Below are 23552 nucleotides of genomic sequence, written 5' to 3'. Positions count from 1 at the left end.
TGACCGGTTCTGCGTGTGCACGTGTGGACATGACGGATTTGAGCACAATCCCAAATTCGTCCACCCACCCTGTGTGAATGCAGCCTTCACTAGTACTATGTCGTTTACGATGCTTTTATTCTCAATCCTTTTATTCTCAAACAGCGCAGTGTTACTGTTCCGCACCTTCGTCTGCTATGTATGTTTTTAGTCAACCGCCTAAAGTTACATAAATGAATTTCTTCAGTAATAAAAAGCCTGGGAATGATGCATCCGAACATGTTTCTTGTCGAAAAAACCCATAAGTTCTGAACTGAAGAATGATCGGAACACTGACCTCGAGGGGTCAGATTGTCCGTCTTAATGACGTCAGACAGAAGAATGTGAGTGGCAAACTTGCAATGCAATCAACTTGTCACACAGCAGACACTGGGCAGGCAGTCAGGCACGGTTTCAACTTTCTAGCTGTAGTTTATCAGCTGTTTTAACCTTTCACTATATGCAAACACGCAGCTTTTACTGAAGTTAATTTCAACTAAAAAAACTTTGTTTAACTATACTGTCTCAATAAACATACGAGACTCTATGACTAAGCTGTGCAAAAGGAAGTACCCCTTGTGTGCATAATTGCATGCAAACATTACGTCACGAGGGCGTAATGACGTTGTTTTAGTCACGTGATCCATGAATCTTCCAAGGAACTGAGTACGTACGTTGGGGTCGCGAGAAAGAAAAATACGAAAATACAGCAATCTGTGATTTTTAAAAGATGCTACAACAAACATATATGTTTTCTATAACCCTTGTACTACTGTTAGGGAACGCGTGTGCTTTATATAACGATAAGTCAGAACCAGACACTTACTTCGCAAACGTAAATGTTACTGTGTGTTCGAAGGATGGTTGCCGTTCTGATATCAACGAAGCCAGTTATGGATCGAGCAGTTCACACAGAAAAGTCGAAGGACATTTAGTCCATGCTTCTACAGACGGTTGTAAGAAGTTTGTATTTCCAGTGATGAAGAGTCCTTGGATTGCATTGATACAGAGGGGTAGTTGTTTTTTTACATGGAAAATTAGAAATGCTCAGCAACACAATGCCTCTGGTGTTATAATATACGGAGATAAACCAGGCAATTCTTTTACAATGGAACATAAAAATGCTGATGTTGTCGCTGTTAGCATTACTCATGGTTTTGGGAATGAAATAATATCAGAAATGAATAATTCCAGTGTATATGTGACGATTACATACAGCAGAACACAAGAAGGTCGTAAAATCAATACAATCTCGGTCTTGTTTGTTTCCGTTTCATTTATTGTTCTCATGGTCATCTCGTTAGCTTGGCTCGTTTTTTACTATGTACAAAGATTCCGATTTTTATACGCCAGAGATAAAACTGAGGTATGTAGTGTATAGTGTACGGACTATTATATAGGCTAAAGCATTTAATGTTAGCCTGGGAAATTTTCCATAAACGCCACATTAATGTTAGCTTTGTATTAATCCTTCTTACATTTTTAACAATAAATCATTTAGATATTAAAATTCAAAGTTATATTTCTATATAATTTGAAAAATAAGCTATGTCGCGGCCCTTTTGTTTTGATTAATCGTCTGTTCAGACTGTTCTTTTCCGCATTTTTATGCCTGACCGTTCTTGACGATTTGGAAATTGCTCAACTGTTTTTTACTTAATGGACGACTTTCGTTACATATATTTTGTTTTCTTTATTTCTTTCATACACCAAATGATAACTGAACGAAGTTGATATATTCTTTTTAGGTCTAAATGTCGTGTCGATAATAAATAATTCAAAGTCACGTTCTAAACGTACATTGCCTTTTTTTGCCTTTAAATTGATTCTAACAAGTCAGAATGTATCAATTTTCGTTTCTTATTTTATAGAATTACAGTAATTGAAATAATATTTAAATATAAACTTGCAAGAGTAAACTAAACAGTTAAAATTGGGAGTACTAGGATACAAAAGTGAGCTCTTTAACAACCATTGCATTGTATGATTATTTTATTCACCAATTATCTGGGAATATGTATAGTCAGATGCAGCACATCTGTGCAATAACACCTAAATTTTGTCTGGAAATATTTAACTGAAATGAAATGTGATTAGACACTTCTTGCTTTGATTTCTGCAACTTTACCATATTACTCAATTGTATTTGAAATATCACAATAAATAAAATATCTAAGAGTTTTGCCGAGACAAACATAATTTTCCCCAGGGAGTGTTCAATATCAGACAGTCATATAAGGCTCTATAGATGGCCTATTTATATCATTATAGCTGGCTATGCCATTAGTCTTTACTCATGTAACATATAGTTCAAAACATATGTTTCCTGCTTCCTATTTACTTTCTTTTTACTACTTCCTATCTACTTTCTTATTAAACAGTTCAAAACACTTCCCCAAACAAGCATTTTACGCTTTTTATTATATATTTCATTTTATAATATAGAGACGTCTAACAACTGCTGCAAAGAAAGCAATTGCAAAACTTCATTCTCGAACAGTTAGCAAGAAGGTCAGTTGAAAGTCCCATGAAAAAATTTAGTGACAATATTGTGCAAAATTGCAAATATAATTTTATGACAGTACATAATAATAAAGAATCGTTATTATAAAAAAATGGTGGGCATCACACTATTGTCACATCCTCAGCAGAAGGAACTTGATAACACTCTACCTAAATTATATATGCCTTATTGTTTCTTATTTTCTTAGGAGGAAGAAGATGGCACATTGAACAATTCTTGTGCTGTCTGTTTGGAAGAGTATAAGTCTGGGGAAACACTTCGTACGCTTCCTTGCAAGTATGGACTTATTTTTCAATAGTTTTTCAAACATGTTTATGAGCTCTGTTTATAGATATGTTTTATTAAATTAAAATAAATGTCAATCTTTTCTAGCCATGAGTTTCACAAGCATTGTGTGGACCCATGGTTAATTGAGCACAGAACTTGTCCTATGTGCAAGACAAATATCTTGAAAGAATTGGGAATGGTAAGAAAAAGTCACTGCAGTAAATATGAGTAGATACAAGCTTTGAAATTATATGAAATGACATTAAGACATATGTTGTAATTTTCCATAGTACAGCAGTCTCACCTAGATGTAACTTCTTGGCTATAGTCTTTATTTTATTTGCATTATTATTTAGTTACAATCAGAAGATGAAAGATTATCATCTCAGGAGAATGATGTGACTGTATCTATCACCCCAAGTGATCATAACAGTGCTCTTCATAATGGTGGTTTAGTGGAAGAACATGGTAGCATATCTCGAGGACAACTTGTCCAAGGTACTGTCACTTTTTCTTAAATAAGATAAGACAGTGGTCTCAGAGTTTTTATAGTAATTTTTTAATTCTTAATGTATAATAATATTCTTAGTGTATATGTCTTTATACATGTTGTTTACTAAGCAAGCCTAAATAAGTATTTTTATGTATTTAAAGCAACACCAAGTCAGCAACCATGTGCAGTAACACCAGTTGAAACTACTGCAAGTTGTGAGTTGTCTTATGTTAGAACAGACAAAACAAGAAATACTCCAGGGGCTGCTGTGTAATGTGCTGCTCATTGGTAGTGTTGGGTAACTACAATTGTCATGTTGGTTAAAACAAAATTTATTTTGTGAAGGTATCTTGGCACAAAGTGATTATTATCATAAATTACTCTGTAATATTTTTCAATTTCATAAATGGGGGTCAGTTTGTGCAACTGTAAGAGTAGTTTTTTAGCACAAGTTTGATTTCTCTGAAATTAAGTGGAAACATTTTCTAATATACATTAGGTACAATAATCAGGTTTTAATGCTAAAACGTTTTGCGCAGTCCACATTACTCGAGTTAGTTCAATTCTACAAATCCTTCCCAAAGATGAAATACATCACAAGTCATTATTCAAATGCCCTGTCATCAGGCTTCTATTTTTGTACAAGGCACATTCTTTAGTTGGTTAAACACTGTTAACACCAATTTAAATATACCTAGAAGAGTTATCATATAGTTCCAGTCATAATTGTGTTAACGATATATGTAAAATTGAGATTGCCTGGAATTTTCCTATCATGCAATGATGCAATTGTCCAAAACCACATTGTTGCAAGCGTCCATCGGACGTTCATCACCAGAGGCATAGCATGATGCTTTTTAATAACCAATTCAAGACTGATTAATATTCAATTTGAGATCCTGACTCAGGAGTCTGGTTGAAGAACAAACAAGTATTTATTTTAACCCTGTCCTTTTGAGAAACAATTTTTCTAACTGTAGTTAAAAAATCGTTACAATCGCAAAAGGGTTCGCATCCAGTTTTTCCATGGATCATAACGCAGTGCCAGTTTGAATTAAATTGTAGCATTACTATAGTTTCAAGTTTAGTTGTACAAAGTAGTTCAAGGTTTTAAGGTAACGATACTCTATAGTAAGTGAGCATCAAGAATTTTTAGGCCTATTAAATTATTTCAGCTTAGACCTTGGTGCATGAATCGTACATCTCTATACTATTACCGCCGTGTAAATATGTTATTTTTTAATCAATTTATTTTTTAAGATTAGTTATGTAGATATTCAATTTTTCTCTAATATAATTTTGTGTGCACATTTTATATCTGTGTTATAATGCCAATTATTAAAAGGGATATTTTTGGTCATTGAACCAACCAAAATGGCAAAAGCAAGGTACAATTGCAAAATCTTGCACATCCCGGGTGCATATGTCACAAAACAACTCTTTCTAAATTGTAAAAATTTTTAAGAACAATTTTGTCATATTTTAAAGATTTTTGATAACAATTAACATCAACACAGCTTTATGACAAATCAGGCGGACAAGCGTTTAATACCTTTCATCGTGAAATATTTCTGTCAACTACTCATAATTATGGCATAAATATGAACACCCAAGAACAGTCGGTTTTTCTCGATTTGGTTGATAAAAAATGAATAAAATGTGGATTCTAGTTCAGATTCCATTTCCGACGAGTGTAGACGTTTGAATCAGTTAACAGCCAATCCAATGATCCAATCACATGATCTATTTTTGTTTTTTATTAATGTAGTTTTACAGTCATAGTTCTTTTCGTCAATTGTGACAATTCTAATTGTAAGCATAAACTGAAGCAGTCGTGAACGAACCCACTAAAACAGCACCTGGACCAAACACCTGAATCTGGAACCGTAGATTATTTACGAGATATTTATTTCTTTTTTCCTTTTGTTTTTATTTCATCTGTCGTTCTGTTTTCTTTTATCACTTTTCTTCAAAGTAAAAAGTGAAATTAGGGTATTTCCTTTGACAATATTATCCATATAACAATTAAAAAATTCTGGGAATTGGCGAGAAATTTCAGAAATTGAGACACATGACAGCATATAGTATCAATTATATTTAGTTTTACTTCTCTTGAAAATCTGTGATGTTAGAGGATGATAGCAAGATGATTTCATCTTCTTCACTACTTTCACCAGACAAAACAATTTCGTCTAAACATGACATAGAATTGCGATTGTTTTCTTTAGTTCATCAACATTGTGTCATCCAGTTAACTTGACTACAGATAATCACATACCAGTAACTTGTTTACTATCATTCTCTTGATCTGATGCCATGGTATCTTCATGTTCTAATATGTTTTCATCTATCCATGTGTTCCATCCACCCAAACCAATCTCGGCAGTATTAAGCCCCTTTGATTGTGAAGAGGAATTAGAATATTACAATATAGTTTCAAAACCTAAAACTATCTTAGTCTTAGAGATGATAATCAGTTATGTCCAGTTTACCTTTAGTTTAATAGCGGTATCTCTAAGAGTATTGAATTAGGGAAATTACAAAAAATACGCATATTATGCTACGTACAATATTATGACAAATTTTACTAATTTTAGAGGATACGCTTCTTCCGTTTCGTTTCTTTTTGTGCGATGTTCTGCAACAAAAGATTTCAATTCTTCAACATATAACCAGTTATAATCCGCATTTTACCTAGCACGTTCAACTCAACCAACATCTTTGTTCTCTGAATTCATGTGTCTCATGTTAGATAAGGTAAAAAGCGTTGTTGTATCAAAAAAACCTGGAGTTGTGATGGATTCCAAAGTTTCTGTAATGTCCATTTCAGCTTCTTCTTCAGTTGTTAGTGTTATACGACGAACATCTTGCGTTATTCCGGTCGCGTTTAACTTGCCCGACTTTCTAAATAATTTCATCAATAATTAAAAAAATTTGATGACATAGCATGTGTAGTATTATCCAAGTTTGAGTATATTGCCTGGCTTCTTCATCCATCCTTAATGCTTTATGAATCAAATCAGTGATATCAGCCACCTTGACAGCAGTGATTTGGGAGCATCTTAACACCTACAGATAAATAATGGGAACATAATGCATGTTCAAAAGATCACTTCTAGTTCTTAGTTTCAGATCACCAATCTTTTATCACATTCACACACACAGAATTCACTACATAATTTACATGCATTCACTACATGATCATAAGGATTGTGCTGAGTACCTGTTCAGCTTCTAATGATAATCCTCCATTCATTTGAACTGCACAAATTTCACGATCAATATTCATTGCCATCATCATTTGGCCATCCATGACACTTTCCTCCCTTTCTGTAGGATCCACTAAGAGTAAGCCTCTAAAATATATATTTGAATTAATATCCAGCTTTGTTGAAACATAATTCTTGCATAATTTTTAAAGTTGCAGCCTGCCTCTTGCTTGTTCTCACCCGTTATCATAAAATGCGAATGTCACATAAACAGGAATGTGAAGAACACTTAAAGGAACTGGATCACGATCTTCAGCTGAAAACTAAAAAAATTAAATGACTCTTTTAATTGCGCTTTTAATAGGATTAAAATGGTGCACTTATGTAGAAAAGGAAACTTATCAAGGTCATGTTGCATTATTTTTGCATATTTTTGCCGACCAAGGCAGTATAGCTAATTCCTAATGGAATGTTAAAAATAAACTGAGTTTATTAAATGAAACAATGAAAATTAACTTACGACAGTAACTTCCTCACCAGAAACAGACACATCAGGACGTCTGAATTAAGAGATTTTTATACATGATTTTGATGTATAAGTTGCATATTTCACTAAGGAATATACAAACTCATATTTATATGCTAACCCTACAAAAATAACAGCTCCAGAAAAACCAACCTATAATGAGACAATGCAGTGATGGTAGCAATAGATGCACAATCAATAATATTTCCACCATCATCTAACACAGTAATGTCCACACGAATTGACCATACCTAGAGTAACATAAACTTGTTTATTTTAGTAATAAATAAATTCACCTTATTATCTAATTATATTTAGATCTGATTAGAAAATACAATAATTGCACAGATATAAATTATTTCAATATTCGAATAATACCTTCTCACCAGCTACAATACACAGGGACTCAACATCTACACAACGAGATTGTTTGTAAACCCTTTCAAGTAATCTGTTTAGTTCAGCTGTATGTTCTGATGGTCTAAATTAATAGTGACATCAAAATCTTGTTAACTCTGTTGTATGGTGATTCTACACCTTTCACTTCTATACATCATTCTGAATCAAAATATGAGAACCTCACCTTCCTGTTTCATAAACAGGTGATGCCATTGGCGAAAGTTCAAGATTAAAAAACAATTGTCCTTCTGATGGTCTATTGGGTGGTGGAGGCACTATCTCACTAGTAACTTGTGCCAGCACTCTGAATAAATAAAAGATACTAGATATACTATTTAGGGGACAACAATCACAACATGCTTACAAAATTTCATATTTGGGGTAAAGTCAGTAGAAAGATCGTCATATTGTACACCTTACCTTGTTTTGCCTAACTGAACCTCACAGTGACCTCTATCTACTCCAAATGATATTTCTAGTTTTCTGTAATCATAACATTGACGACGGTCTATACGCTTAGTAGATAAATATAAGATGCAAATTATGGTATGTGCAGTGCAGATGCATTGTACTAGTGACTTCCATTATATTACACAACCAATATAAAACTATACCTTCCTATTGCGTATACACGTTAGGATGAAATCTTTTTCACAAGAAGATATAACTTTTTTACTATTCTTCATTTTGTTTAATTTGAAATGTAGCGACGGGGGTGACCATTGTCCAGTGCGATTTCGCAGGGGGGGGACACCAGAGCAGCCAGCCCCGAGGTGGTACGTACAAGGCACATAATACATAAACAGTCCGAAATTCTTTAATTTCACCGTATACTTTGTGAAACTGACAGAACTGGCAAAGCGGGAGGAGTGTTTTTGTAAGATTTCGCAAAGATGTTCGCTCTGAATAAATGAATGTTCCCAAACGATTACTAATTGGAAAATTAAAAGTTGTAGTAATAGTGCATAAGACTCAGGTATATATATGAAATTAATATTGTGATGATACTACTCTGAGTAACCAACCGGGTTAGCTGGAAAACTATATTAACAACTGATCATCTGATGAAAACCTGACAAATATTAAAGTCAATAATTTTGGTAGGCACATGTACGCGTCGCGTACCTATTTTTAATATTTCTTACTTGCATTAATTACATTATCAACCATTATGCAACGTTTCTCCATCTTCAGCATTACATCAAAACGTGTTAATATACTTTATACAAATATTTATGCAATCCTCTATGATTCATACTTAGTAACAAATTAACCTTTCCTCATTTTGTCACCAGTCAGTAAAACATAGTTGACAGTCAGTTTTCCTCATTGTTATAGAGAAAGAGAGGTCATTTTACAGTGCAATTAAGGCAGATGTTATATTATTAATGAAAATTTACAGTTGTGAACTAACTTTATATATAAGAAAGCATGCACTTGGTAATTATGATAATTCCTTAATTTGTTTTATGAGGTAAGTTTTTTCATCTGTAAATTGTTCATCTTCTGTTAAAAAGAAGACATCGAAATTTAGCGTATCTCTGGGCTTGGAAAATCCATTAAATCTAATGTTAGGATTTGAATATACTGTCATTAGCCTAAATTTTTCAACTTCAAAAAACTCAATTACAAACCTGTTCTATCCGTGTGGAAATTCTCCAAAAATTCTACAAGTTTTTCCTTATTTTTTATAAGAATATCTCGTATAGGTTGCGTCTTGTTCGGATTCGCTACAAAGATCTAGATGATAAATGGTATGAATACAATTATATTTTTAGACAGTACGCAATGAACAATGTTTTAGGAATTCTTATAAAAAGGTTTTCACATCAACAATATAATTTTCACTGGCATGGCCTCGAAAGCCGATCTCAGGCCCTCCTTAACGCCAACTTTCGTGATGACATTCCCAGTATGACATCATTTACATTATGACATCATTTACATTATGATATCATTGATAAACTTACCTTGAACACATGAAAAGCTTCAAACTGGATATTTCTACTTTTATCTCGTAACATGTTCATCATTAATTTGAGATTCTCTTGATTGCTAATATAGCGAGTCATGACAGTGAAATTGTGTCGATCCAATAGAAGTTCACCAAGTAACTAAAAAAACATTGCGTCGATCATAGAAAGTTTGATGGTGGTAAAAATAGCTATTCTTCCAAAGATCTGGATAACCCCAAAGTCCCCTGGGCTTCGTGGCTACAGAATCCAAGTACATGTGAACAAATTTGAAAATGTTAGGTTATATTAACATTATGTTTCACACTTATAAAATGAATACACGAGATATTACCTTAATTGACTGTCGTTTAGTAACATAATTCTCAGAAAACAACAACTTGCGATAACATTCGAAAAACTATAAAGAGAAATTCATAAGGTACGGCCTCTGTTGAAATAATTGATGGTACTTCCAGTATATATCAATCTTACTAATACAAATACATTTTGACTGGTATCCTCTCAGGGCAATACCTTGTCGTATTGTTCATCAAGGAATGAAGCACAAATCATTTTGTGTCTCGTCAAAAGTTCCTGAAGGAAATAAAACATTTTTATAAACGATCTGCGAAATACAAAACAGATCGATCAACATATTGAATGCTATTGCTTTCTTAGGAGGACAACGATCTGCGAAAATTGCAACTCTTAAAACTATCGAAATTTAATTCATGTTCTAATGCAAGGAAAGAAGTGCAAAACCCAATAATATAAGTAATTCCGATTTTCCATCAAATGTGGTGTAACAACTCCCTAAAGTAGACAAAACAATTATCGACGTTTCGACCTGAGGGCCTTCGTCACGAGAGTTGACCTAATTCCGATATAAGACACGTGGTAAATCAGATAACAATAATCCTCCACCAGAAAGCACCTTGACACTCTCTTAGTTAGATATATATTTTATAATAAACATGCAGTAACATATTTACCCAGAGCATTACCTTAAATGAAGCAAACGCATCCGAAGCGATGTCAAATGTTGAAAGCTCAACATATTCAAAGAAATCATAAAAATCTTCATGAGTTAAAATATATTTGGCCAGCAATTCGTAGCGAATACACTCACGAAGCATGACTCCACAATTTAATGCGATATCTGGATTGTTATAGCTGAAATTATAAGTGAAAGTTCATGAAAGTTTACCATGTTCGTTAGAAACCCTGAAATGCTGATTTATTAAGGAACGTTGCATCCACAAAATACGGGAAAATAATTCACGTCTACAAAAAAGGCAACTAATTGTAATAATAATAATAATAATGTGCTGTGTCGTTGATGAATATCAGGAAAAAAAAGTGAGACAAATGGAATGGTGGATGAAATTATTATCTACGATATTGGCTCTATTGTATATAGTGAAAGGCCAGTGGTGGAAAGTGGCTTGCGACGAGGGTTGGAAATGGCAAGGTTCATTCCATCATAACACGAGACACGACATACCCTTTGACAAGAACAATGAGTATTTCTGGTTTTGAATGGATATATTCGACAGTTGGTGAGCGAACTCCTATTTGACGTCGCAAAACATTGTTGAATATTTGAGCAACATCTTTCTTTGCCTAAATGAAAGGGTTTCTTTTTGACGAAAACGTGTGTTTGATGTTAAAACCGGATTATAAACAGGTGTTCTTGACTTTGCGCAAAATTTCAGGTATGCGCGCCCTGAGAATTGATGAGGTCATAAATAGTTGCAAATAAACTAATGACAGGCTGATATAGAATGACATAATCAAATATTTAGTAAACATATAACTGGGATGGAATTAGTGTTTCCATTTTTATTATTTTACATGCAGGAAGGAAATGATTTCTTATTTCATGATAATTACCAGTAGCTATAAAACATAACTACAAAATTAATGTTGCACATATTAATACCAGTAATATCATACTTCAAAGTCCATTTTTTTCAGATTTTCCAACAATGCTTGAATGGTGTTGTTATTATAGAACTCCTGGGACAGCTGGGCAACAAGTTCTGTTTGAGGTTCTTGTTCTGAATATGTTAAACATAGACAAACTATTTTATCAAAACACAGGGTTGTAAGGACTTATTAACAGTATAGTGAATAATAAATGGTGGATGAGACTTAAAAGGGGGCTGCAAGTTCATTAGAGAGGAAATTTTGGGTATAGAAACAACATTATTTCTTGACTATTATAGAGTACAAACCCCCAGTTCCATATAACATTCCCTTCATTGCTGCTAGATATTTGCCAATATCTTCTAAAGCCTAAAACACCAAAGGTGTGAGATTGATAAAAAACATGTGTTTGTTAAAATACTAGGCTAGAATCCTGCATTGCAAAACATAATATTGCAATATTTTGTGAACATGATCAGAGTTCAATATCAGCCCCAGTTTTCTTTCAATAAGCATATCATCAAAACAAACAGTGTGTTTCTTTTATTTAGTGCTAATTTCACTTTTTGGAGTAAATACTTTCTCATTCTTTTTCCCAGATTGTTCCTTTGAAATAGTACTTAGTGCTTCATGAAGTGACCTCACAAGTTCCACTGGACTTTTCTTAGCTGAGCTAAATAATGGCATCTTCCCTAAAATAAAAAAAATCCAATATTGATATAATTATAATTCAATTACACATAGGCAGTAAGATTTAACCTGCTGATTGCAGTTAATTCTTGGAATACAACTGTGATTATATCCAGATGATTTGAAAAAAAAAACAATTGCTAATAGTGTGAATTGATATGGCACTAAGTATATTGCATAGGTTTTCCCCAGATAGACAAGTTTAAAAGTTTTCTATGTCTCAAAACAAGTGTCATCATAGGCTAAGCAAAAGAAAATTCTTGCTAGCCTACTTGCCTAAAAAATTGCCCACCTGTTCAGGGTTTTACTCCGTGCAGTGATGCTAAATATTATATACTAGAGAGTTTCAAACAATGAAATCTGCAGAATATTTTAAAAATAATATATTCTTGACTATATTTTAATCATCATAGCTGAAAAAATACCCAGTGGTTCTTCATAATTTCAAACAATGTTGCGTTTAACATGAAAGTGGCAAATATTGTATACTAGTATAGCTAGCCCATAACACACCTTAAAGTTTAGTTATATAAAGTTTATTTTGGCCACACTAGTATAGTCTGAAAGAATGACACTAAATTGAAAATACAAAGATATTTTCTACAGAAACAAGTTGTGCAAATACATAATATTAATGTTACAAGAAATAGATGTCTAAAAATGTAAATAAACCTGTGTAAACCAATAATAATTTTTATAATATAAGTTGAAGTATTAGATATCGATCTCAAACCAGGAATTGCAACAAAATGCTTTAACCTCGCTTACCTTTGAGTTCACAAGCTTGACTGGTCCTTTTTTGATTAAAGTATTGATAAAATTATGATGTCAAATGCTTGACTGACAACAAAATAACTCAACCACTCCTGCTACTGCAAACCAATAATCAATATGATTTCCACCGAAACATGAATTTTTAAGCCCACCACTTTGAACAATCACAATGAAGAAATCTCTTTATTGCCATTAATAACAATTTTCCAAAGTAAAAATGTACAAATTTTAATATTTTTATATAAAACTTCAAAACGAAGCTCGGCACCACACAGCGAGGGTCTGGAAACTGGGATGCCAGAACGCCCACGCGTGTCCTGTGCGTGGGAACCACGAAGGGTCAGTAAAAATAAAAACACATCTCTAAACTGTGGTAAAAAAGTCAGTAAAAAAGTAATTTATAGTCAGTATTGTATTATTCAGTAACCTGGTCCGTTTCATAGAAAAATGAAAAGTTTATAAAGAGTTGAATATTATGTCTTTAAAGGGAAAAAAACGAGAATTAGATGACTCTAATGATTGGGTAAGTTTTATAAAAATAACAATGTGCTTGTTACCATCAGTTATCACCCCTCAGTGACCCTTGTGATGTTTTATACAAAGGTGTCCTTCCTAACTCAGAAATCTTTTCACTAAGGTGGATCGGAAACATCGGAACAGTCCTGCAAACTGGTTCTAATTAGTCCCAATAATTGTTAATTTGTTATAAATTTCCAACAGAAAGAAGTTCCCACTATATTGCACTATATATGGGAATGCCAAGGAGTAACTGTGGCTAGACTGCAGAGTTTGTCAAGTGTACCTATGATGTGCATAAGATCTATTCTACACCTATTCTCATCTAAAGCCATAAGCTATGCGTCAGCAAATGTTTTACTTTGCTACTTAGTGTAACCTGAAAGATCATATCTATATATTTATATAGGGAGGTTATATGCAAGCAAAAATTCGCAAGTTGGATAAACAATTTGATTTTATTAAAACTCAAAAAAATGATAACAGGTATGTATAATTGACCCAAAGAACTGCCATGTTAAATTTAATTTTTCTTTTGTAGTATGACTAGTGTCTTTACTCTTAGGTACCATGTAAACCATGCATGCATGCATGCATGTATTATACTGGTACAAAGATTTTCTTTGACAATATTAGAAATGGACTCTTCTCAAAGCTTCAAAGCTTATGCTAAGTCGTGCTGTCTGCCCACAAGTCGTCCTATCATTAAAAAATCTGGATGGTTTTCAGAGAATACTTTCACAATGCAGCAAGGCAATTTATATGTAACCTTCACACTCTCTTGCCTTAATTGGACTCAGTGCTTGCATAACTGCTGCCACTCAGCTTATTTCATACCAGATTTCTTTTTAGTTCTCTAAATGGTCTTTTTAAGAATGTTGTGATATTTGTCAATGGATATACAGGTGATGCTCTCATCTTTACTATGATCATTTATTTATCCAGCTATAGCTGCTAGCTTATAGGACCAGCCTAAATGAGATGCTAGATATGTTATGTGGCACTATTGTTTACAATATATTTATACGAGTTTTTGATTTTAGAACCCAGTTCTGATGAACTGAAACAGTTAATGAAGAGATATGGTGGTGGCTTTCAACATTACTATTCTAGATCAAAGTGTACTCATATTATTGCTACTAACCTACCAAACAGCAAAATAAAGGAACTAAGGTAAAGGCTATTGATCACCACACTTTGATTCCCAGGCCATCTTTGATGTACCGTTACATTTCTTTTCCTTTTCATAAATGTTCCTTTCATATTTCATTTCCTTTTCATTCAATTCAAAATTTTAATTTAACTTCTTAGAGGTGAAAAGGTTGTTCATCCTGACTGGATATTGGACAGTATTAAAGCTAAAAAATTACTAGCCTATCATAAATATCTTCTATATGGAGCTGGAAAGGATTATGGAGAAATTTTAAGCAAGTTCGATAAACCTTTGCCCCATTCAGTATGTTCAGTTGCACATGAGAATCATGCAAGTGTAACTGACACAATAACTTCAGACAGTCGTGAGAAGAATGAAGAATCAGAATCTAGTGTTTCTGGTTTATATCAGGTGGACAGTAAACAAACTACTTCCAATGAGAATTCTGATGTGCTCAGATCAAGTCTGAAAAGTGATGATAAATCATTGCTGGAATATGCCGTGGAAAGCAAGGAAAAGTGTTATCAAAGTTCTTCTGGTTTAGTTAATGATAAGAAGACAGCACAACGTAATTTAAAGAAGGGATCCATTCCTAAAGCTGGAGATGCCAACTTTGTCACAGATTACTACACTAATTCTCGCTTGCATTATCTTTCCACATGGGGCGTCGAATTTCGGGATTTTATTAACAGTTTGATCCAAACAACGGAGTTAAAGACTCGTAAAAAATCACTACCAAAAACAAGTTTAGAAAAACGTGTTATAATGCACATTGATATGGATTCATTCTTTGTATCTGTTGCTTTACGAACCAGGCCAGAGCTACGAGGAAAGCCTGTCGCTGTTTGCCATTCTGGTAGGAGTAATGATCCAGGTGAGCATTAACTATCAGTGATATTATACGTCTGTTACAACATAATTGCTCTTCTGACTGCTACAAATAGTTTAGTAAATCATCTACGTTGTTAAACATATCCTAGATAACTCTCATTCCTCATCGACGTATTCTTCAACTTCCGAAATTGCATCATGTAGTTATGAAGCAAGAGCTGTTGGTGTGAAAAACGGCATGTGGTTAGGAAATGCTCGAAAGTTGTGTCCAAATCTTATCTGTGTTCCATATCAATTTGAAGATTATCGTCAAGTTTCACAACAGTTTTATGAAATTCTTGCTAGCCATACTCATGAAATACAGGCTGTAAGTTGCGACGAGGCTTTTGTTGATCTCACAAATTACATTGAATCAGGTTAGTGACAATGCTTGATATTTTTTCACTCGTTATGTTCAGTGTTTACTCTGCGTACGCATTAAAGGGATACAAAATTCGCAAATTTTTAAAAGGCTAAGGCTATTTATTTCACTTTTTAAAAACACGTATAAAGGTTTGCAAGCATTTTTGTCATCGTTAATTTCAAATGCTCAATGTATAGTGTATCTTCCTAGCACTACAGCGTCTCACATTCTCCGGATATTCTTGGAAATGTGTGATATAATCATTCGCACACCATTTCTTTAGAATGTCTCCCAGTAATGAAAGTTGTGCAGAATATTCGTGAGGAAATAAAGAAGAAAACCAACTGTCCAGCGTCCGCTGGTCTTGCCTCTAATATATTGCTGGCTCGAATGTCTACTAAAGTAGCAAAACCCAACGGGCAGTTTCATTTACAAGATAATGATATTGCTGAGTTTATTGGTTCGTGTGTATTTTTGTCTTTACTCGATAAACCTATTTAAAGAAGTGAAGAAGTTTAGAACTAAATCAAGTTGTAAATCATTACCTGCTATTAGCAGAATAATTTTGAATATAGCCTTTAGAATTTACTCGGCTGATTGGTTACTAACCCCCCCCCCCCTAACAACAGAGGGTGGCTCCGCTAGCTCCTATGCTTTGACTAAGAAGTTCTTAAAACTCATTAAATATAGGACAAATATATTATAGATATAAATATAAATAATCAACTTCATATTTTCTTCAAAGGTAAGCAGGAAGTTGCGGATCTACCAGGTGTTGGACACGCTCTTAATAAGAAGTTAAAATATCTAAATGTCATCACTTGTACTGAACTACAAAGTATTACCATGTCTGTCTTGCGACGTGAGTTTGGGCAAAAAACGGGGGAGATGCTTTATAAATATTCCCGGGGCCAAGACGACCGACAGCTGAAAGTTGAGCGTGAAAGAAAATCAGTTTCTGCAGAAATCAATTACGCAATCAGATTTTTAGAGGTGCATGAAAGTGTGACTTATATCGTTAAATATGTTCGTTGGTGAGAAACATTGGTGGCTTTTGTCTAGATAATGTTTTCCCTACTGCATGTTCTAGGAGTCTGAACCAGAAAAATTCATCCATGATTTGTCAAACGAGGTTCAGAGAAGATTGAAATCAGCTGGTTTAAAAGGAAAGCAAGTAACAATAAAAGTATGTATATTATTATAACGATTGTTGTATATAAAATATTCCTGTTAATTTATAGTCAGACATTGCCAATATTCAGTATAGAATGATTGTGTACAACTTTCAGGTATTCCCGGATCCTTGAAAGTCTGGGCACTTTAATTTTACAATCCAAATCACTATAAATATATATATAATCCTGATATGACATGTTTTCTCTCTTTCTTATCTTAGTTACGCGTACGGCAAAAAGATGCTCCTGTTAACCCAACAAAATTTATGGGCTGCGGCCGATGCGACAATATATCGCGATCAACAAATTTGAATTACTTCACTGACGATGAATCTCTTATCGCAAGAGAATGCATATCGATGTTAAAAACTCTAGCTCTGTCTGTTTCTGATATTCGCGGAATGGGGATTCAAATATGCAAACTTTCTGACGATGTTAGGAAACAATCCACAATGCCCAAAACATTGCATTGCTTTATGAATCCTAGGAAAGAGTCTTCTTCTAGGAATGAAACAAGGACGGGGACGAATATGACTTCAGACAAAAATGATAATACTCTTGATTCAGCTCTCGAAAGTGGTTTTGAACAAAAAGAGAGTTTGAACACGCCGCAACAAACTCCGTGTGAAGAGATTCAGTGTGAGAGAGAAACGTTTGAAGAATTCAGGTTAAAATTGAGTGATAATGAAGATGAATGTGAACAACACGAACTAAATAAATTACCATTGTTACCTGGCTTACCAGTATTCTCACCAAAACGCGTCTCATCATCAAAAAGGTAAGTAACAAGTTCCAATAATCTTGTGTTTTTCTATGTTTTATGCTACCACAAGGTCCTATAGGCCATGCAGAATGTATTTCAACTAGGGTGGAAAGGTTTAAGTTACTTTAAATTGCATGGCTCGAGCTAACTTCAAATGAATACTAGCTACATGCATGCATGCATAAATATTCGGTGAAACAGCATGCAGTGTTTGAATATGCGGTGTTTACAACGCCCGGTGTCTATATAACGATAGGATAGTTTGTTTGTTCATGCAATAAACACTCATAAGCTTCTAACAAGTGATTGAGATGAAAGATCATTCATCGATTCCCAGAGTTCACCTTGCAAATGCTTCACCTCTAATTAACATTACGAATGATTATAAACGTTTCTCAGGCGGTTATTGTTTTTTTTCAAATTGCAGGAAATCTTCCTTGCCTCAAGCCACTTCGCGGTCAAAATGCTCTGCCAATCTTAGCAAACGTTCGCCTAATAAATCTCCTTTTAAATCACTAAAAAAATCCCCCGAAAAAAGCGGTTTTCAGAGCTTCAAAGAAAGTGGTGTAATTGGTTCATTAGCTTTGCCATCGCCTTCACAAATTGATCCAGCCGTTTTTGCCGCTCTGCCGGAAGAGATAAAGAAGGATATCCAGACTTTTTACCAACAACGAAACCAAAAATTTGAGATGAATGCTGCTGAAGAGGTATAAGTTATCAAAAAATGATTAAAAATCATTTTCACTATATACACATCATGCAGTGTAGACAATATTAAACTTTGTAATCATTATCACAAGATATAATATAAACTCCCTCTGCTGTTCTCTTTCCGTCTAGGTGCCTTTTAAAACCCAAGATGCACCTGAAGAAACTAGATATTTACCAAATATTCTAACTAAAAATGCTAAACGAGATCAAAATACTGCCGGAAGAAACATAAAGAAATCAAAAGTCAAGCATAAAAACATTAAACGTTTTGCCTCGAAGACGGTCAGTATAATGTCATTGATCTGTCGCTACGAGTCTGACAGATCTACATTTGTTATGTATTATTCACTTTTCACCCATCACGGTCTTGGCTAATACCAAGAACCAGGGCACATGCATATCTCAGTCAGTGCTTCGTACGAAAAATTGTAATGACATTCTGACTCTCTATCTTATTGTTCAAGCATGAATTACGTAGCTGCATGGTAACTTTACTTTTTTCAACCTATTTTCAACTCTTTTACACTTTATACGTACACGAGGATCCTTTCAGCATTCCGCACTTGATCACGAATGTTTGAAACATTTTTATTTAGTCGAATAGAGAAGAAAGTAGCTGTCAGTTTGATGCCAGTGTTCTTGAGGCCTTGCCAGAGTGTATCAGAGACGAGCTCCATTTAGCTTATCAACAACAAAGGAAACATGATGAAAAAGCGGAGAAAAAGAACGGCAAATTAACAAAGAATGATGCGGCTATATTCGTATGTACTGAGCCAAAAGACGACACGATTAATACACCAATTTTGCTAACAACGAAAGTAAGTATGCTCCGGCCCAGGTCATTCACATGCTCTCTTTATTCTACAAATCTCAAAATTGTGCTGCAATTGTTTTTCTTGACCTTTGCATGGTTGTAACGACAGCTCTCACTTCGTATAAAAACCTCGGGATGACGGACCGAAAGCTTTGCAATAGTTTGTTATTTATGTATCCTCAGACTCATTTTGCGATTAGAATGTCGTATTTTTTTAAAAACAAAATGATCACAACTCTTGGAAACCATGCAGTATTACAATTTGCACCATCAACCATCATACTTCACCACAAAGAGGTAAAATCTTAAACAATCTTCAGGTGAAGCTTGCTGGTGCTGAGTCTCTCTCAGACGTTAAGAAAATGTTAAAGCTGTGGACGAATGATGCAAAAGGTATATAGCTACTTTTCAATTCGATGTTTTTATATATTTATATATTATTGATAACAGAAATTATCCACAAAATATATTTCACAAAGTAAAACCAATTGACTAAAATAGACTCAAATAATCCTTGCAATTTTAAAAATGCTGTAGATCCGTTAGAGGAAGATTTGAGTGTATTTGTGGAGTATTTGCGTAATCTTATCGCTGAAAAAGATCTAGAGAGAACGTGGCTAGTCTTAAAATTTTATCGCAGGTAAAACTTGTATGTTTCATTCAAGGTTGTTACTGTAACCGAACAAATTTGGATCGATATCTCACTATTTTAGATTGATGATTACGAAAAAAGCGTGGCAGGCTTCGTTTAATAGAGGATTAGATAATATTCAGAATATTTTGAAAGAAACTTATGATGGACATTTAGCAATTAATTATTTTATGTAAATATTTTAAAGTCTAAAGACGATATACGCATCTTGTATGAAGATGTATAAATATGATTGTATTTTGAACCCTCGAAATGTTTATTCAGTTTGGACCAGCGTATATATATAGTATATTGATGTGGAAATTGCAAATATTTTGAACACACGCTTAGCCTACACATGTTGGGGCATATCGTAATATCATTTGCCAAGCGCATTAATCACTAATCAGATTTTAAAAACAAGAATAAATAAATTAGTGGAAAAAATCCTTGAACTTCGTCGTCGCGGTTGACACTCCTGTGGTTTGCATGTCTGTTTGTTTAAACTTTGACGATATCCAACTTCATTATTAATATTTTTTACTTTAATAATATCGTATGTATAGTCAGAATTATACCAGTTAGAATTTTATGAAACATTTTAGGCTTTTAGCATCAACTTTGGATTGAATTCAATCGCTATAAAAATCTTTAAAACGCGAGAAAGCCATAAAAAGCCAATTAAAACACAATTAAATTTAAAACCCATCAAGATATATGTTTCAAATAAATAAGTAATTTGTCGCTGGCGTAAAACCTCATTTTGCCAACAGCTGCACCAATGTGCAAAGGTTTGAAAGTAATCGAAACAGTTCTATTCGACTGTTGATCGTGAGTGAAAACAATTCAAGAGATGGCAAGCTTTTCCGAGCCAAAAAATGTTCGTAAAGTTTTCTTATGGACTGCACCGAGATGTATATCCACCGCATTTGAACGAACAATCATGAACCTTAAAAATGGAAAGATATTTCACGAGCCGTACTCATTTGCGTATTATTTTGGCCCTCAGAGAAAAAGCAACCGTTACTCTAAAGATCCAATTCAACCAAAGGCTACTTTTGACGAAGTGAGTAAAAATCTTATGGCAGAATATGAGGGGAAAGAATTTATTTTCTCCAAAGACATGGCATATTATTTAGACGGCAATTATGATATCCTACGCCAGAAAAGTCTAGGAGAATATAAACATACCTTCCTGATAAGAAACCCGAAAAGATCTGTTCCATCGCTCTACCGAGCTTCGATCAACTCTAAGAAAACAGGATGGGATTATTTTGATCCAGAAGAGGTTGGTTTTCGTCAATTACTGGAGCTATACGAGTTTGTTGTAAATGAGCTTAATAGTTCTCCAGTAATTGTTGATGCTGACGATCTCTTGGAAAACCCTGAAGAAATGATGAAGAAATATTGTGAAGAAACTGGATTGGTTTATCAAGAGAATATGACAACTTGGAAGTCAGGAACACCGATACCAGAGTGGGAAATCTGGGATGGATGGCACGATGCTGTCTTGAATAGCACCGGTTTATTGCAGAAGAAAAGAAACCAGGCAAAACCAATGAAGCTTGAGAAAAAAGCAAGTTTTGAAAAAGAAGAAGTTGTTGGTTCAGTAAATGATAGTTTAAAGTGTTACGAAGTTTTATACGAAAAAAGGTTGAAATTAGTTTCAAAACCTGATTCTAAGCAATAAATAGCTTCTCTAAACATGTATTAAGGTAATAAAATAAAAATGTGAGTGGAGCCAAATTAATTAGTAAGACGGATATTAACAACTGCAAAATATTGTCCAACATATGTCGGACTTTCATATGAAACAATTTTCTGACTTGGCAAATGATATTGGAAACGTTAATGATAAATCTCTTGCTATAAAAAGTGTAAAAAAATACCGAATAAAATGATTCATCCGTCACTTTCAGCCTAAATAAGGCCGAGAATAAAAGTGTATTTTGTTGAGGTTTTACAATCCCAGATTTGACCAGATTCACCAGGGTGCATATTCATATATTCGTCTTATCTCCAACTATTTTCTTTTGCGCGCTATTGTTCCTACTTGGGGCGTTTCTAAAATAACAACTTACCAGTCAACTTTAGGAGAAAATAAAACGTCATCACTGAAATTGTTGTCGAAGAAATTACTAATGCTATTGGCTTCGGTCTTCCTCGAACGGTCGTCTGTTCTATTAGATAAAAATTAAACATTAGATTAGACCTTTTTCTGGATGAACACAAAGTGCATGTTTCGGAACACCATAACGTTACGTCCTCACGACACCGAGGCCAATAGAATTTTTCCTTTATTCTTTCGTAGGCCTTTTGTATCCCGAAATGTCCCCCCGTTAGAAGATGAAGATGTAGTAGCACTTCTTTGCGCAACACCTTAGGCAATATGATTTGAAGTCTTATTGAGGCAACGTCCGATGATTCCCATTTTCGGCACAAGATGTCGTTGCATAAACAAACTGTCCCATTGTGCCCAGCAAATCTTAGTTTTTTCACTTCAGCTAGTTCTTTCAGCTACTGGAAAACATCTTCAACGCGAGAGTCCTATTCAAACTTCATATCTTTTCTCGTAAGGTAAAGAAGTGGCTGTGCAATATTTGCGAAGTTATCAATATACTTCCGATAGTACGAACATAAGCCCAGAAAACTTCTGAGCTCTGCGAGACATTTAAATTTGGTCTTGGCCACTTCCCAACTGTGTCGATTTTATTTGGGTCTGTAGCTACTCGACTTTTCGATGAAATAAACTGCACTTACTTGGCAGCAAGAGTTACTTATATTTTCTTCGGATGAATGTAGAAGACTGAGGTATTTCAATTCATCACCCATTAGCATGACTTCATCACAGAAATCCAATCGATAGCGTTGCTGTAGCAGGAACTGCCACATGGAACTTTTGTAGTATTTATCGGTTATCGATTGCAAGTTTTAGGGTTTACTTCTGCCAAGCACTACTAACTTCTCGCCGGTCACTGATTGTAAACAGTTGTGAACAGGCTCCACACACGAGAGATCTTTACCAAATTTCCGTAACAAATGGAGAGTGACGATAGACACATTACTCCCAGTATCAACAATCAGTCCCTCTTCTCCTCGTTTTGACGCTTGTACGTGCGGTCTATTACTTGGGACGTCTTTGCTTATGGTCGAACCCTGTCCCTTGGACTCGACGATCTCTCGTTTCCCTGTTCTATATTATTTTCCCCCTCACCGCGGGAGGGACATTCTCTTTGGAAGTGACGTTCGTTACCACAGTTCCAACATTTCTTCTTGAATCTTGGTGGCGACGTTCCTTCCCCACCTCACTACACTACGAATTTCGCCAGTCACCTTTTTCAGTTCCGTCAAAAATTCGTCGTTCCTTTTTAGCGTCTCATCGAACCTACTTGCTGGCATTTTTCGCTCTTTTCCGTGGACAAGTCAAATAAAGTTCTGCCAGGTCTAAGTCTTCTACGCGCTGCTAAACTGAACGACTCAATTTCCAAAGCAATTCCAGGCAAGACCTTCGTCACTCCGAGCGGGCCATCCGCAGACGTACATCATCATCATTTAGAGCGTCATGAACTGGTCTTTCGTCAAAGTTTCTAGCACTTCACTAAAAGCTTCTGGATAAGCCAGGCAAGCCTTTCGATGTCCTCGGTCAACTCGGATAGACTCTCATCTCGACGACGGACACGATTTCGAAGTTTCATTCTGTGTAACTCGGCTTGTCTCTTGTTTCCAAAACGGCTCTCTAAAGCAGCCACCAGTGTCGAATAATCACCTCGG

The 23552-nt window shown here is 34.7% G+C and overlaps 5 protein-coding genes across 7 annotated transcripts; 3 read left to right on the top strand and 2 right to left on the bottom strand.

Moving 5' to 3' along the window:
• The first annotated feature begins 643 nt into the window (after nt 1-643).
• Nucleotides 644-4545, top strand: LOC114535714 (RING finger protein 150-like). The gene is made up of 6 exons (XM_028557019.1): nt 644-1384; nt 2464-2529; nt 2730-2818; nt 2915-3008; nt 3166-3307; nt 3464-4545. Exons 1-6 carry the CDS (start codon nt 749-751, stop codon nt 3574-3576), a joined length of 1140 nt encoding a protein of 379 aa, XP_028412820.1. The 5' UTR covers nt 644-748; the 3' UTR covers nt 3577-4545.
• Nucleotides 4546-5044: 499 nt separating this feature from the next.
• On the bottom strand, nt 5045-8187 carry LOC114535628 (exosome complex component RRP45-like). Of its 3 annotated transcripts, XM_028556909.1 has the most exons (15): nt 8051-8186; nt 7857-7951; nt 7621-7740; nt 7416-7518; nt 7191-7288; nt 7032-7071; nt 6752-6834; nt 6526-6658; nt 6283-6371; nt 6088-6206; nt 5907-5940; nt 5795-5816; nt 5581-5698; nt 5410-5494; nt 5045-5269 (listed from the first exon to the last, which is right to left on the bottom strand). In XM_028556909.1, the coding sequence occupies exons 1-15, from the start codon at nt 8120-8122 to the stop codon at nt 5209-5211; spliced, it is 1272 nt and encodes a 423-aa protein (XP_028412710.1). In that variant the 5' UTR covers nt 8123-8186; the 3' UTR covers nt 5045-5208. The 3 variants fall into 3 exon arrangements, 2 of the variants coding, with proteins under 2 accessions (XP_028412710.1, XP_028412711.1); XM_028556910.1 differs by lacking the exon at nt 5795-5816 and having other exon boundaries at nt 5891-5940; nt 8051-8187; XR_003688339.1 differs by lacking the exons at nt 5045-5269; nt 5795-5816 and having other exon boundaries at nt 5871-5940; nt 8051-8187.
• Nucleotides 8188-8401: 214 nt separating this feature from the next.
• On the bottom strand, nt 8402-13083 carry LOC114535629 (calcium-binding protein 39-like). Its single transcript, XM_028556911.1, has 11 exons — nt 12779-13083; nt 11900-12012; nt 11629-11689; nt 11348-11451; nt 10896-11014; nt 10396-10564; nt 9926-9985; nt 9744-9809; nt 9407-9550; nt 9071-9176; nt 8402-8942 (listed from the first exon to the last, which is right to left on the bottom strand). Exons 2-11 carry the CDS (start codon nt 12005-12007, stop codon nt 8881-8883), a joined length of 999 nt encoding a protein of 332 aa, XP_028412712.1. The 5' UTR covers nt 12008-12012; nt 12779-13083; the 3' UTR covers nt 8402-8880.
• Nucleotides 13084-13123: 40 nt separating this feature from the next.
• On the top strand, nt 13124-20276 carry LOC114535627 (DNA repair protein REV1-like). Its single transcript, XM_028556908.1, has 16 exons — nt 13124-13307; nt 13710-13786; nt 14153-14205; nt 14344-14473; nt 14612-15327; nt 15434-15700; nt 15971-16147; nt 16433-16680; nt 16778-16873; nt 17084-17640; nt 18053-18332; nt 18466-18618; nt 18933-19154; nt 19471-19543; nt 19688-19790; nt 19864-20276. Exons 1-16 carry the CDS (start codon nt 13260-13262, stop codon nt 19976-19978), a joined length of 3315 nt encoding a protein of 1104 aa, XP_028412709.1. The 5' UTR covers nt 13124-13259; the 3' UTR covers nt 19979-20276.
• Nucleotides 20277-20511: 235 nt separating this feature from the next.
• Nucleotides 20512-21589, top strand: LOC114535689. The gene has a single exon (XM_028556987.1). The coding sequence runs from the start codon at nt 20635-20637 to the stop codon at nt 21469-21471; it is 837 nt and encodes a 278-aa protein (XP_028412788.1). The 5' UTR covers nt 20512-20634; the 3' UTR covers nt 21472-21589.
• Nucleotides 21590-23552: the final 1963 nt, after the last annotated feature.

Source organism: Dendronephthya gigantea, unplaced genomic scaffold (genome assembly GCF_004324835.1).
Source record: "Dendronephthya gigantea isolate DGI-Jeju-01 unplaced genomic scaffold, DenGig_1.0 000122F, whole genome shotgun sequence".
Taxonomy (NCBI): Eukaryota; Metazoa; Cnidaria; class Anthozoa; order Malacalcyonacea; family Nephtheidae; genus Dendronephthya; species Dendronephthya gigantea.
The sequence above is the reverse complement of the archived record's forward strand: the minus strand, read 5'-3'. Positions and strand labels throughout refer to the sequence as shown.

What these genes read in the sequence shown, in the direction of transcription:
- LOC114535627 (XM_028556908.1), top strand. Translation starts at nt 13,260, where the DNA reads ATGTCTTTAAAGGGAAAAAAACGAGAATTAGATGACTCTAATGATTGG. An exon ending in CACAAATTACATTGAATCAG is followed by an intron (nt 15,701 to 15,970) that starts GTTAGTGACAAT and finishes CCATTTCTTTAG; the next exon opens with AATGTCTCCCAGTAATGAAA. An exon ending in AGATGAATGCTGCTGAAGAG is followed by an intron (nt 18,333 to 18,465) that starts GTATAAGTTATC and finishes CTTTCCGTCTAG; the next exon opens with GTGCCTTTTAAAACCCAAGA.
- LOC114535714 (XM_028557019.1), top strand. Translation starts at nt 749, where the DNA reads ATGCTACAACAAACATATATGTTTTCTATAACCCTTGTACTACTGTTA. An exon ending in ACGCCAGAGATAAAACTGAG is followed by an intron (nt 1,385 to 2,463) that starts GTATGTAGTGTA and finishes TTTATAATATAG; the next exon opens with AGACGTCTAACAACTGCTGC. An exon ending in TCTTGAAAGAATTGGGAATG is followed by an intron (nt 3,009 to 3,165) that starts GTAAGAAAAAGT and finishes ATTATTATTTAG; the next exon opens with TTACAATCAGAAGATGAAAG.
- LOC114535629 (XM_028556911.1), bottom strand. Translation starts at nt 12,007, where the DNA reads ATGCCATTATTTAGCTCAGCTAAGAAAAGTCCAGTGGAACTTGTGAGG. An exon ending in AATGTTATATGGAACTGGGG is followed by an intron (nt 11,452 to 11,628) that starts GTTTGTACTCTA and finishes TAACATATTCAG; the next exon opens with AACAAGAACCTCAAACAGAA. An exon ending in AAGCTTTTCATGTGTTCAAG is followed by an intron (nt 9,177 to 9,406) that starts GTAAGTTTATCA and finishes TTTATCATCTAG; the next exon opens with ATCTTTGTAGCGAATCCGAA.
- LOC114535689 (XM_028556987.1), top strand. Translation starts at nt 20,635, where the DNA reads ATGGCAAGCTTTTCCGAGCCAAAAAATGTTCGTAAAGTTTTCTTATGG.
- LOC114535628 (XM_028556909.1), bottom strand. Translation starts at nt 8,122, where the DNA reads ATGAAGAATAGTAAAAAAGTTATATCTTCTTGTGAAAAAGATTTCATC. An exon ending in AGAAACGAAACGGAAGAAGC is followed by an intron (nt 5,817 to 5,906) that starts GTATCCTCTAAA and finishes CAATACTCTTAG; the next exon opens with AGATACCGCTATTAAACTAA. An exon ending in TGATAGTAAACAAGTTACTG is followed by an intron (nt 5,495 to 5,580) that starts GTATGTGATTAT and finishes TGTCATGTTTAG; the next exon opens with ACGAAATTGTTTTGTCTGGT.